The 12,037-nt window shown below is 43.1% G+C and overlaps 1 protein-coding gene across 3 annotated transcripts in view; it reads left to right on the top strand.

Annotated features, from left to right (window-relative positions):
- Window positions 1-9,306, top strand: part of TMEM87A (transmembrane protein 87A) — a 72,434-nt gene extending 63,128 nt beyond the window's left edge. For all 3 annotated transcript variants that reach the window (XM_066608550.1, XM_066608549.1, XM_066608548.1), the window contains exons 19-20: window positions 7,539-7,569; window positions 7,830-9,306. In XM_066608550.1, the coding sequence (XP_066464647.1) occupies window positions 7,539-7,569; window positions 7,830-7,871 (73 nt within the window). In that variant the 3' untranslated portion in view covers window positions 7,872-9,306. The remainder of the gene's footprint in view (window positions 1-7,538; window positions 7,570-7,829) is intronic.
- Window positions 9,307-12,037: the final 2,731 nt, after the last annotated feature.

The following is a 12,037-nucleotide window of genomic DNA, read 5'->3' as shown; positions in this document are numbered from 1 at the left end:
AGTGGCTTCCGTTGGTACTGCTGGCTGAGTCCTATTGAAGTGAATAGACCTCAGCCTGCAGTACCAACCCGAGCCACTGAGCAATGTAGTGCATTATATTATGATCTGTCACTTTTCACACTGACCGTTAAAGTAGAGCAGTGTAATATTGAGCAATCTAATAAGAACATCTTCCATTCGCCTCATGGGACTGACAAATGTAGTAAAGTTTGGTGCAGAGTGTTAAGGCAGCAGAAATGCAGTCCTAAGCTCTCACTTAGGTTGAGGTTCAATCACCGCATGGTTCGGGTGGGTCCTAGCTGGCTCAAGGTTGATCCTTCCGCTTCCCCCTCCCTCACTGAGAAAGGGGAGTAATAAATTACCTGAAAGCACTGCAAAATAAGTTGGTGCTATACAAATAAGTCCCTTTCCCCAACTCGCCCTCTCCCCCCCCCCCTCCTCCCTGAAATGTAAACAAATTTCTACTCAAAGAAAAGCAAAAAAAATTTTCCCCCAAAAGAAATTTCTGTGAAACATCCAAAAAGTATAATATTGGTATTCCTGCATTTTAACACCCTGAACTATAAAAAGATCACATAATTTAGTACACATAGTGAACATCATTAAGAAAAAAAAAAGGTAAGCTGTTTTTGCTCATTTGGTCTCTCGAAAAACACAATAAGGGCGCCCACCCACTGGCGTTCGCGATTTTCGTGCGTGAAAAACGCAGCTTTTTCGGCGCGTTTCCGCGGCGGTTTCCGCGGCATTTTCGCGGCTTTTTCCGTTAATTTACATTGACATTCATGGGTGCATTAAGAGAAAAATAAGGACACATATGCAACTGACAGTTCCTATGTTAAAAATTGCAACGGACTGAAAAAAAAAAACGCCACTGGACAGGAGTACATTCAAAACTAATTGCTCTTGAGAAAAAACGCAAACGAAAAAAAATCGCCAGTGGGTGGGCGCCCTAAGGGTGCATTTACATGGGTGATTTGAAATGCACAAAACTTGCACAGAAATAGTCTATTACTTGCAATGGGCCTATTTTATATGTGCGGTTTTTAGCATGTCCTGTTTTTGGGCAATATCACCCGTTCTTTTCTATGGCAGGCAAAAATCATATAGCATTTGCATCTCGTACAAATGCAATGCATGTGTTTTTGGTTTTTTGTTTTTTTTTGTTTTTCTACAGAAGTACTGGAGCAGCATGTGACACGTGTTTACAGTGATGCGATACTATGCATTTTTCATGCAAAATGCATTGCACTCGATAAATTGCATGATTCTAAGTACAATATCCGTTTCGAGTTTCTTGGATTGAGATCGTGTTCACCCATGTAAATGCACCTTAAGGCAACCCTTTCACGCCTTTTTTTTTTTTTTTTACAGTGTTTAGCATGGCGTTTCAAAGCACTAAATGCTGTAAACTGCCTCAGTTTATTTCAATGCTGCTTCAGTCGAGTGTTCGAACACTGCGTTTCCTATGCCGTGATTTTCTAGCAGTGCTCTATTTTAGTGCATTTCAGCGCTCTTTAACGCACCTAATCACCCATTCTAATGGAGTGCATTTGAACGCTATACGAAAACTCGTTAAAATGCTGCTCGAAAACTCGTTAAAATGCTGCGTTTTAATAAATATTGTGTAATACGGGAAGCTGAAACTCCATTGATTTGCACTGAGGTATTCAGACATGCGTTTCTGAAGCGTGTGAAAAAAATCACATGTCTGTGTTACAGACCAAAAAAGCCCATTAAAGTCAATCAGATTGCATTCATATGCAGTGACAGCAAAAAAAATTTTTTGTTGCGCGGTTGATATAAGCTATGTATATGGAGCTATGTGGAGCCGCTGTACGGCTTTAAGGTATAGCGGCTATACAATAGTAACTATATAGCCCAGCTGCGGTGGTGGCTTTAAGGTATAGCCCAGCCGCGATGCGCGGTAGCCACTATGTGGCGTTTTCTGTGTAGCCGTTGTGCGGTATTTTGTGTAGCCATGCATGTTCTGCATGGATTCACATGGCTGGGTTTGTGCCGCCATGGGCATGTATGTATTGGCCGCCGCATATTGTATTGTGTTCATTTGACTGCTTGCACAGGGATTATCTGGTACTATGTGCGGTACGAGATTTACACACAGCTAGAGGTTTTCTCGTCTTATGGACGACAGTGTTCGAACGAATTGCCAGCATGGCTCCGACATTGCTGAGACCTGTGGTACCCTCCATGTAGAAGGAGAGCGTACTTGCAGAGGGAGTCTCCGGACTAATTGCTCATGTCTGTTACAGACCAGATTGAGCCTTGCCTAGTGGCTAGCTCACTGAGGGGTACCGCCTGCGGTACTCAGCAGGCAGCCTTGGCGCAGTGTCCATGACCAGGACGACAGGCAAGAGACGTGCCATGTGCGCTCTCTATGCAGTACAAGATTGCATCCAGCCATGTTCAGACTGGTTATCAGAAGTACTCTGGGCTTGCTGAGATCTGTAGTTCCTTCTATTTGGAAAGAATACTGTGCACAGAAGGTCCACGGACACATTGCTCCTTTTCTCTGCTCTGGAATGGGGGAACCTTACCTGACGGCTAGCTTCCCTATGGTGGCCCATCTGCAGTGTCCTTGCGGGCCTCTTTAGCACTTTCCCCACTTACAGGATTAGATGCGGGCTGGGGCCGCCCAGAGCCGCATACTAGGTGCACTTGCACCACTATGTCGGATGGACATCCAGTCAATCAGAATATCTTGTCTTGTTCTATCTAATTATAGTGGTAGGTTGGGGGGGTTCGGCCTCTGACAGGGGGCCTGGTAGCGGTAGTTCCATCTACTAGCTCCTCTCCGGTCAGCTCTGACATCCTCAACCACTATGGGTCCGATCCTTCTCCAGGCGGTCTCTGAACCAAACCAACTTGTGTCTTTCTAGGAGGACTGTGCTGCTAGCTCGGTCAGCCGTGTCCATACGGATGTGGGTCACTCATGTCGTCAGTGATGCATGAGTGGTCCCGTCTAGGCGGAGTCCGCCGCTGACCTTCAATTTTGGCGGCAGAATGGGCCTCATATTCTCCTATTAAGGATGTCTGTGCTGCTGCCGTTAGGAGTACTCTGTAGTCAGAGCGGTCTACGACTTAGCTCCTACAGCATTTCTCCACGTAGCCTTCCTACGCAGGTAAGAGCACTGTCTGGGAGACAAAGCATTTAATCAGACAGAGTTAGGAGCGCTCTGCGATCCTCCTCCTTCGCTACTTCCTCCTGCAAGATTGCTTGCAGGAGACTGTGAAACAGTATACGCTAATACTGATTTCAATTCTTAGTGCTTGCCCCTTCCAAGACTCATGTCCAGGGGTAATTTGACAGTTATGCTACGTTTTTATGGTGGCTGGTCCTCTTTAGGGTCCATGGGCTTAATGCAAAAGGTGGAGGCTGTGGCTAATGTCACAGTCTCAGAAGGCTGATGCTAATGGTATTTTTGAGCCATGTGTCTCCATCTCCCATTCCTCTTGTTGCGGTAGCTCCCATGAATTCACCTTGGGTGCTTCCTACTAACTCTTCAACAGCGGTGCTGTCATTACAGCAACCTGCCTAGCCAAGTGCTTACAGTCTGGGCTCCAGTGGACCCTGACATTAAACTAGCTTGCCAGCTAACGGGCTCTCAGCTCTTTTAAGTTTCATTCCCCCCCCCCCCCCCCTTCCCTTTTCCGTTGGTGCTGATATTACGTCCAGCTTGCCCAGTCTACTCGTCTCTCTTCTAAGCGGGAGGCTCTATTGGGCAGAAGTTCTTTGTCATTAAAAGGTCGTTATCGTCCTGTTGCATGTTACCTCACTGCATGTGGTATCTTGGCCCACGTTGATGAAGTCTAGTCCCATGGGACAAACCGGTTTCAAGTGGGCTCAGTCGTAATTCACAAATTTAACTTTCTCTAGTGACCTATATACATACACGTGTGTGTGTGTGTGTGTGTGTGTGTGTGTGTGTGTGTGTGTGTGTGTGTGTGTATAATAAATTACACACTCTATATACAAAAAGGTTGTTAAATGGGAGTGTAAGGGGATAGATATGCATGCACGCACTGTTGGTCATTTTTAGAATCTGTAATTTATTAGTCAAGTCTTGTCTGTTTTAAAACGAACCATAACGCTGAAGTTTTTGTTCATAAGTCTGGGTTCCAGCTTACCTGTAAAAGTTGATGGTGGTAGCATGTGTACGAGCGGCATTATGAAGTGCTGGAGTGCGTCAGGAGCAGGGGGTAATTTTGTACTTTCGTCTGCATGTGGCAGAACCCCGTGACATCTGGTTAGAAATCCACCCGTAGTCTGGCGACTCGACACTCGCAGTCTTGCTAGAGTAAGCGATCGAGGCTCTGCCATGACAAGTTGGTAGTGGCGAGTGTGCTCGGATTCGTCAATCCGTGAAAAGGTTCATACCCTACAGTACTAAAAGACTTAGTAGTAGGAGAAAACCAATATGGCTTAATAAAGATGTAAAGGGGGCAATAAACAGTAAAAAAAACAAACTTTAAACTACTAAAACAAGAAGGTAGCGAAGAAGCACTAAAAGCCTAGATGAAAAAATAATGTAAAAATCAGATAAAAGATGGAGATTCATTGCCAATGAGTATAACTAACCCTAAAGTGTTTTTTAACTGTATAAATGGTAAAAAGAGTAATACTGAGTGTTGGCCATTTTGATAATAATGTAAAAGAAATTGTAGAGAGCGATGAGGAGAAAACAAATCTATTAGCTTTTTCTCCAGTGTATTCAGAGGAAAATGAAATGTCAGATGAAATGCAGAGTAATAATGTAAATTTACCACTAAATGTCACCAGTCTAACCCAGAAAAAAGGGCAGAGTTGTCTTAAAAAGATTAAAATTAAAATAGTCAAATCGCTGGGTCCTTATGGCATACACCCCTGGCTTTTAAGGGAATTAAGTAATGTGATACAGAGCCTTGTTTCTTATATTTAAGGAATCTATAGTGATAGGGTGTGTTCCCCTAAATTGGTGTATAGCCAATGTGGCGCTGATATTCAAAAAGGGGTCAAAAAGCGAACCTGGAAACTATAAGCCGGTAAGTCTTACTTCTATTGTGGGTAAAATGTTTGAAGGGTTTCTAAGAGATGCTATTCTGGAATACTACAAGGAAAATGGCTGTATAACTCCATAGCAGCATGGGTTTGAGAGGTCGCTCCTGTCAAACCAATTTGATTAGATTCAATGAGGAGGCGAGTTCTAGACTGGACTGCGGAAAGTCATTGGTTCTTGTGTATCTGGATTCTTCCAAAGCATTTGATACTGTGCCGCATAGAAGGTCAGTATATAAAATGAGAATGCTTGGTCAGGGTGAGAATGTGTGTAAGTGAGTAAGTAACTGGATCAGTGATAGAAAGCAGAAGGTAGTTATAAATGGTACATACTCTAATTTGGTGGGCTACCACAGGGTCGGCTTTGCACCCTATTCTCTTTAATATATTACTGACCCAGTAGAGAGATTGTGCAGTAAAATATCAATATTTTTAGGTGACACAAAACTGTGTAAAGATATTAACACGAGAGTATGCATGGAGATTGCAAGAGGATCTGGATAAGTTGGGGGCTCGGGCAGAAAAATGGCAAATGAGGTGTAACACTGATAAATGTAAACTTATGCACATGAGCAGAGGAAATACATGTCACCATTACACACTGAATGGGAAACCTCTGGGAAACACTGACATGGAAACGGAATTGGAGGTTTTAGTTAAGTTTTCACTGGAGCTACCAGTGTCAGGCAGCTGCTGACGAGGCAAATGGGATCATGGGGTGCATCAAAAAAGGGCTTGGGCACATGATGAGAACATTGCTCTTTCTCTTTACAAGTCACTGGTCAGACCACAGATGGAATATTGTGTACAATTTTGGGCACCAGTTGTCAAGAAGGACATATCAGACCTTGAGCGGGTACAAAGGAGGCAACTAAAGTAATAAATGGTATGGCCGGACTACAATACCCAGAAAGGTTATCAAAAGTGGGATTATTTAGTTTAGGAAACAGACGGCTGAGGGACGACCTAATAACTATGTATAAATATATCAGGGGGCAATACAGAGATCTCTCCCATGTATTTATACCAAGGACTGTGACTGTAACAAGGGGGTGCCCTCTATGTTTAGAGGAAAGAAGGTTTTTACACCAACATAGAAGGGAGTGAAACTATGGAACTCTCTGCCTGAGGACGTAGTGATGACAAATTTGATAAGAGTTAGAGGGGCTTCGACGTCTTTCTTGAGGGATACAATATTATGTCATCTATATATATTTATAAAGACGAAAGCCCTCACTGACTGACTCGCCAAAAATTCTCCAACTTCCCGATGTCGCAGAAACATGAAATTTGGCACGAGCATAGATTATGTCCAAAATAGGAAAAGTTAATGAGTCCCAACTCGATTATTCAATTCTAAGCGCAAAAGAATTAGTGTCCATATTTTAAGTACGTCATCTAATTCACTTTCCGATGTCACAGAAACATGAAATTTGGCACGAGCATTGATTATGTCCTAAATAGGAAAAGTTAATGGGTCCCAACTCGATTATTCAATTATATTCAATTATTGATGAAAGGCAGCACAGTAGAATAGAACTTCTTACCAAATGGAGTTCATATAAGGACTTTTATTCTTTATCCACACTGAAAGGACGCAACGTTTCGATCACTACTGCTGTGATCTTTGTCAAGCATATACACAAGCAAGCAATGACCGTATTAAATAGTGACAGCAACCAATCACCAGTGAAGTATCCACCCACATATAATTAAAAGCATATAACTTACAGGTGTTCCGTCGGTGCCTGTCGCACAGTTCTCCGCATCATATCATCTACCTCATATTGTAGCGCCATATCAATAGCCAGTAGGATCACATTCCCAAGCATGGAGGCAACGCTTCATAGCGTCCTGCATCACCACGTCATGCGTCATCACGCTCAACGTCATCACGTGAGTCATGTGACCTCCCTATACCAGTAATGTAGTTCCACTTCCTTATCTCAAAGGACCACGTCATAATGTGCGGAAATCAACGCACGTTCACGCTCCCTTAGCCTTTCTCTGGATCAATATTGGTGGTTAATAGGCTGAACTGGATGGACATATGTCTTTTTTCAACCTTACATACTAAACTATAAAGCATCATGTGATGCCACACAGGTGCCGCCTATCTTTTGTGCACCATGTCCTGTTTTTGCCCCTGCTATTTTTTTTATATGAAATAAAGTGCTGCTTTTAATTCAGGAGTACCAAGGAGTGCCACCTCTTCATCTTCTCTTCCTCGATATTTGATATTATTTAATTCAGACTGATGCATTTTTGCGTTACCATACCAGAGTCACGGTTAGCAGTGGTCGTCCAGTTATGAGTGCTGTTTGCCTCTTTTCTAAGTTGGATTTTGACTCTATAAAGAAAGCTGAACTATTTTTATTTTCCTGAGGCACACTGTAATGCACAAAGCAAATAGTTAAGCAGAAGTATGCCAGTAAAAACCCAGTGTAATTTCCTTTTAAATGACTCTTTTGTGCTTTTCTTACAGAGCTCTTCCAGCCTTATTGGATTCAGACGAGGTCAGTATCTTTCATTTAAAATTCTGATTGCAAAAGCAGAACTCGTGACAGTCATGTGCTCGGCTGTAATCTGTTGTCCTATACTTACATGAACAGTCAGAAGCTAAATAAGATTGTTAATGAGTTAAAAAAGGGAAACTGAGCCCATTAACTGCTTTATGTCTATAATCCTAGAAGTCACGATCCAAGTGTTATGGTTATATATTAAGGAATTATAAAAGTTTATGCACTAAAATCTAATTTTTTTTTTCACTTTATAGGAAAGAATGATCACGCATTTTGAAAGGTCTAAAATGGAGTGAAGAAATGGAATAAAATATAAGCGCAACGGACAGGATGCACAGAGCAGGACAGGACCGCACACTGAACATCACAGATTTTCGATGCCCTATTTTGAATGTTGAAGGAAAAGTATCTGTTGTAAAGACTTCCCTTTGGAACTAATCCTTCAGCTTTCAAATTCTGCTTATTTTAACAAGGTCAAAGTTTGTCCAACTAGAACACTTGTCTGTCAAAGCAAGAAGCTTGTACGGCTTTCAGATTCCTTGCAAGCGAGAAAGATACAAAATTCTGTTGCGAACACGAGTGCTTTGTGCCGACCTGGAGCTGACAGGTCTTGACAGAACTTGCACTTTAGTTACATGTGTTTTTGATTTTAATTTTTAAAAAAAATGGGGGGGAAAAAATCAGACTTGCAGCACCCTCTGCATTTAGGTAGTTGGATATTTGTACATTTTATTCTTTTGGATTCTGGGATATTCTGTTTACAAAACTTCTGCTTGCAGTTTAAGTTCAACTGTGTTTTTCCAGCATTCGGAGAATCTGATCCATGCAGGTGGGCAGTTAATGGGACTATAAAAGCTTGTGCATGAAGCTATAATAATAACACAGTAGCAAAAAAGACCACTGTGATATATGGTTACTGATGACAGACAAACAGGCCTTGTCATCCGTAGCAACCGGTATCCAACATCTGCCCTTTATTTTCTGGCAAAGCCTAGAAAAATGCACTCTGGTTGCTATGAGGAAAAAACAAACCCTTTTGTTTTGAGAGCTCCGATGTATGAGGACCATTGTGTACAAGGTAAACGTCTATGCTGCAGGTAATGCTGGATGTCACAAATTGTGTTTTGGGCTGCAGCAAATTAGTCCACACAACTGACATTGCGCATAATGAGGTATTCCAGTGAATGTTTGTCATAGTGATTTAAATGGCACTGAAATTAGAGTGAAGAGCACCATGCTGCCATCATACTATGCCACAGTATGGTCTAGCGGCGTATCATACACTGGAGTTCATAAACTGTTTAGAGGCCAAGAGGTGGTTGATTTCTAAAGAGTTAGGCTGGTTTCACATCTGTGTTGGTGCCTCTGGTCGGAGGTTCCGTTACAGGTCCATCTGAAAATACCGGCAGAAGAAGCGCTGTATGCCAGGCAGCTGGGTGGAAAGAGGACGGACCCCATTCTAGTCAATGGTGTTCGTTGTGTGCTGTTAGTTTCCGTCCAGAGACGGAACCATTCGGCCGCTGGGATTTCCCTCTCCTGCTCCCAGAACTGAGCAGGAAAACGAAACCCCGGCCGCAGATGTAAAACCACTCTATCACAGCTTTCCCAAAAATTTAAGAAGGCCTGCAGAGCAAATGCTTTATACACAGATCTTGAACAGTTTTATTTGCTGTTTTGATTGATATGTTTGTGCTTTTTGTCTTTTTTTTAATAAATATAAAATAACTTAAACCTGCGCCTTTTTTGCATATTTCTTTATGAATGTTTTAACTACCAGGCTTCTTTTTAAGCTATGTAATTCAGAGGTTTTTTTTCACCTTTTTGTTTCAGTGCATTTGAATTTCAGAGAACACTGGTATTTTGTGGACTGCTTGTTAAGGCCAAGAATCCCAACTCTGTTTACATTATATTCAACTTAAATACATGAGACATTACCATTTTAAATCAGCCAGAAACTCGGCCTGTAAACTCCACTTTTTCGTGAAGGCTAAATGTCCTTTTACATGGGACGAATGTCGGGCAACCTATGCCCGACACTCGTCCCTATGTCTCCTGTGCTCCTGCACGGGAGCTAGCAGAGCAGGCTGGTTTACGGTATGGCCAGCAAGGGGGGGCGGGGCAGTGCAGGAGATTACTCTCGCTCCCCCACTCCCTCCATTCACATAATACAGCCGCCATTCACTACCGACCGCGACTGTTTAACCCTTTGCGATCCAATTTTGGATTAAGAGTTTCCTAGGGGTTTTTCTCTTTCTACCATTATACAATGGCGCCATCTGCTGGCTAGAGACAATACTGCGGTATCAGACATGCTGGAAAGGCCCCTGACAACAGAGCGGCCAGTAATATACAGTAAGAATACCCTGCCAGACGTCTTCTGACATCGGAGTTGTACAGCCTTCAATCAGAATGTCTGAAGATGTCAAAGTGGATTAGAAAGGGTTAAACTGCACGATGGGTTTATGCATCATAAAAGATCAGCGATTCGCTCATTGTGCAGTTTAAACTGCTGCCGTTCAGTTGTGAACGGCAGTTGTGTTATTTGAGTGGAGGGGGGCGGGGGAGCAAGAGGAGAGAAGTCTCCTGCACTGCCCTGCCCCCCTGATGGCCGCTCCGTGAACCAGCCAGCTGTGCTAGCTCGGGTGCAGGAGCACGGGAGTGTGGAGACACAGGGACGAGTGTCTGACATCGTTTGCTCGATATTCGTCCCATGTAAATGGGGCTTTATTACCCATAAAGCATGAGAAGGCATAAATGTTTGAAAGCTCCTATGCCTCTTTTTATGGGGAAGGAGGGGGGGGGGGCGGTTCTATTTTGTGATGAATGGCTGGCCTGTCATTGAGTCCAGGATTTTCTAGCTGGTTATGGTCGCTGTAGTTATGAATTCTACTTTTGGACTCCCTACTGACTTTGAACTCTGCCACAAGTATTCTGCAGTATTTTTCTAGTAAGGTGGGAAAAGACAATGATAGGAATTGGCGTTAAGTACTACAGCCTTACAAGCATGACAGGAAATTAGTGTGGGAAAATTTTAAATGGTCCATAGCTTTCATACAAACTTGCGCCTATGTAATAGTCAATGTGATAACTAACGTAAGTGTAAGTCACTTTAACTAAATTTTACTTTTTTGTGCCAAAAAATCTCTCAAGTGCGGCTACTATGGGTTTCACTGCCTTCTGATTTACTGTCCACTTCCTGTTGCCCTGAAAAGTCCATCTCTAGGAAGAGAGAACCTAGATAAATAACAAGTGGGGGTGGATTTTTGCTTGTGCTGTCTCATGCTGCCCCTAGAAGTTTAGGGAGGGAAACGAGAAGGGAGCTGCAGGAGGAAGACTAGCACTATGTTAAGAATCAGTATACATACAGGAAAAACAATTCCTGGCTGGCTACTAGCTATATAGCACTTCAGTCCTATCTAACCAGGTCTATTGCCTCAATACAACCTCAACAAACGTTGATACCATCTATGAGCATCCTTCCCTGTCAGACTCTCGGGCTCTCTCAGCTAGCATCAGAAGCTCAGTAGTGGACCATGGCTTGCTCTGCAATGGACACTAAGCTCAGAAATTGGAGAAAAGGCAGAAAAAAAACGGGGCTTATAGTTAATGTAGACTTAGAACTGTGAGTCAAATTGTACGTATGTTAAGTCAAATAATGGTTTTGTAGAAGGGATGTATAATCCAAGTGGTTTTATTTTGTATTCTAAAATCAATCTTTTTTCCCCTACCTATTTTTTCCAAGTTACCAAACTACTGAGTGTGTTGGTTCTGTAGTGTACACAATAATATATATATTTTTTTTTCCACCTGCTCAAATTTACTTCATTCTCACACTCCTATTGCCACCCTATCTGGGCCACTCTGCCCATTTTTTTTTGACCTGCAGTCATACCCACATAGGTGTCTGCTGACTAACTAGCAGACACCTTCCTTGCTGAATATTTTCTCAAAAATCCTGGTCTTAGGCCTCATGTCCATGGGGAAAATCAGGCCCGCAGCGGGTCCCTTCTTTCCCGCGGATATGAGGGCTAAAAATAGGAATTGCTCACCTGTCCGGACGCTGCAGATCTGCCCTCCGTCACGGCCAGATCTTCTTTCTTCGGCATGCGCCATGCACTTTTTTTTTTTTTTTTAACTCCTCCCCCCGCCAGAGAGCAGGAATTCCGCTGCGGGTGTGCCGCGGATCCAGACGGCTTCCATAGACTTCAAAAGAAGCCTGCGGGAGACCCGCACTAAAATGGAGCATGCTGCTGGTGTTTTTCCGCACATGCAATCCACAACTCAGGGGAAAATGACATCAGCAGGTATTTACCTGCGGTTGTCCAATGCATCCGTATGGGGCGCGGATCACGCGTGCGGGTGATCCACTGCGGATATGTCCCCGTGGACATGAGGCCTTAAGCCCACCGAAAAGCCTTTTTTTTGCACTGCACTCCTATGCTATTAAATACTACAATACCTG

This window comes from Eleutherodactylus coqui, chromosome 6, assembly GCF_035609145.1.
Source record: "Eleutherodactylus coqui strain aEleCoq1 chromosome 6, aEleCoq1.hap1, whole genome shotgun sequence".
Classification (NCBI taxonomy): domain Eukaryota; kingdom Metazoa; phylum Chordata; class Amphibia; order Anura; family Eleutherodactylidae; genus Eleutherodactylus; species Eleutherodactylus coqui.
The sequence above is the reverse complement of the archived record's forward strand: the minus strand, read 5'-3'. Positions and strand labels throughout refer to the sequence as shown.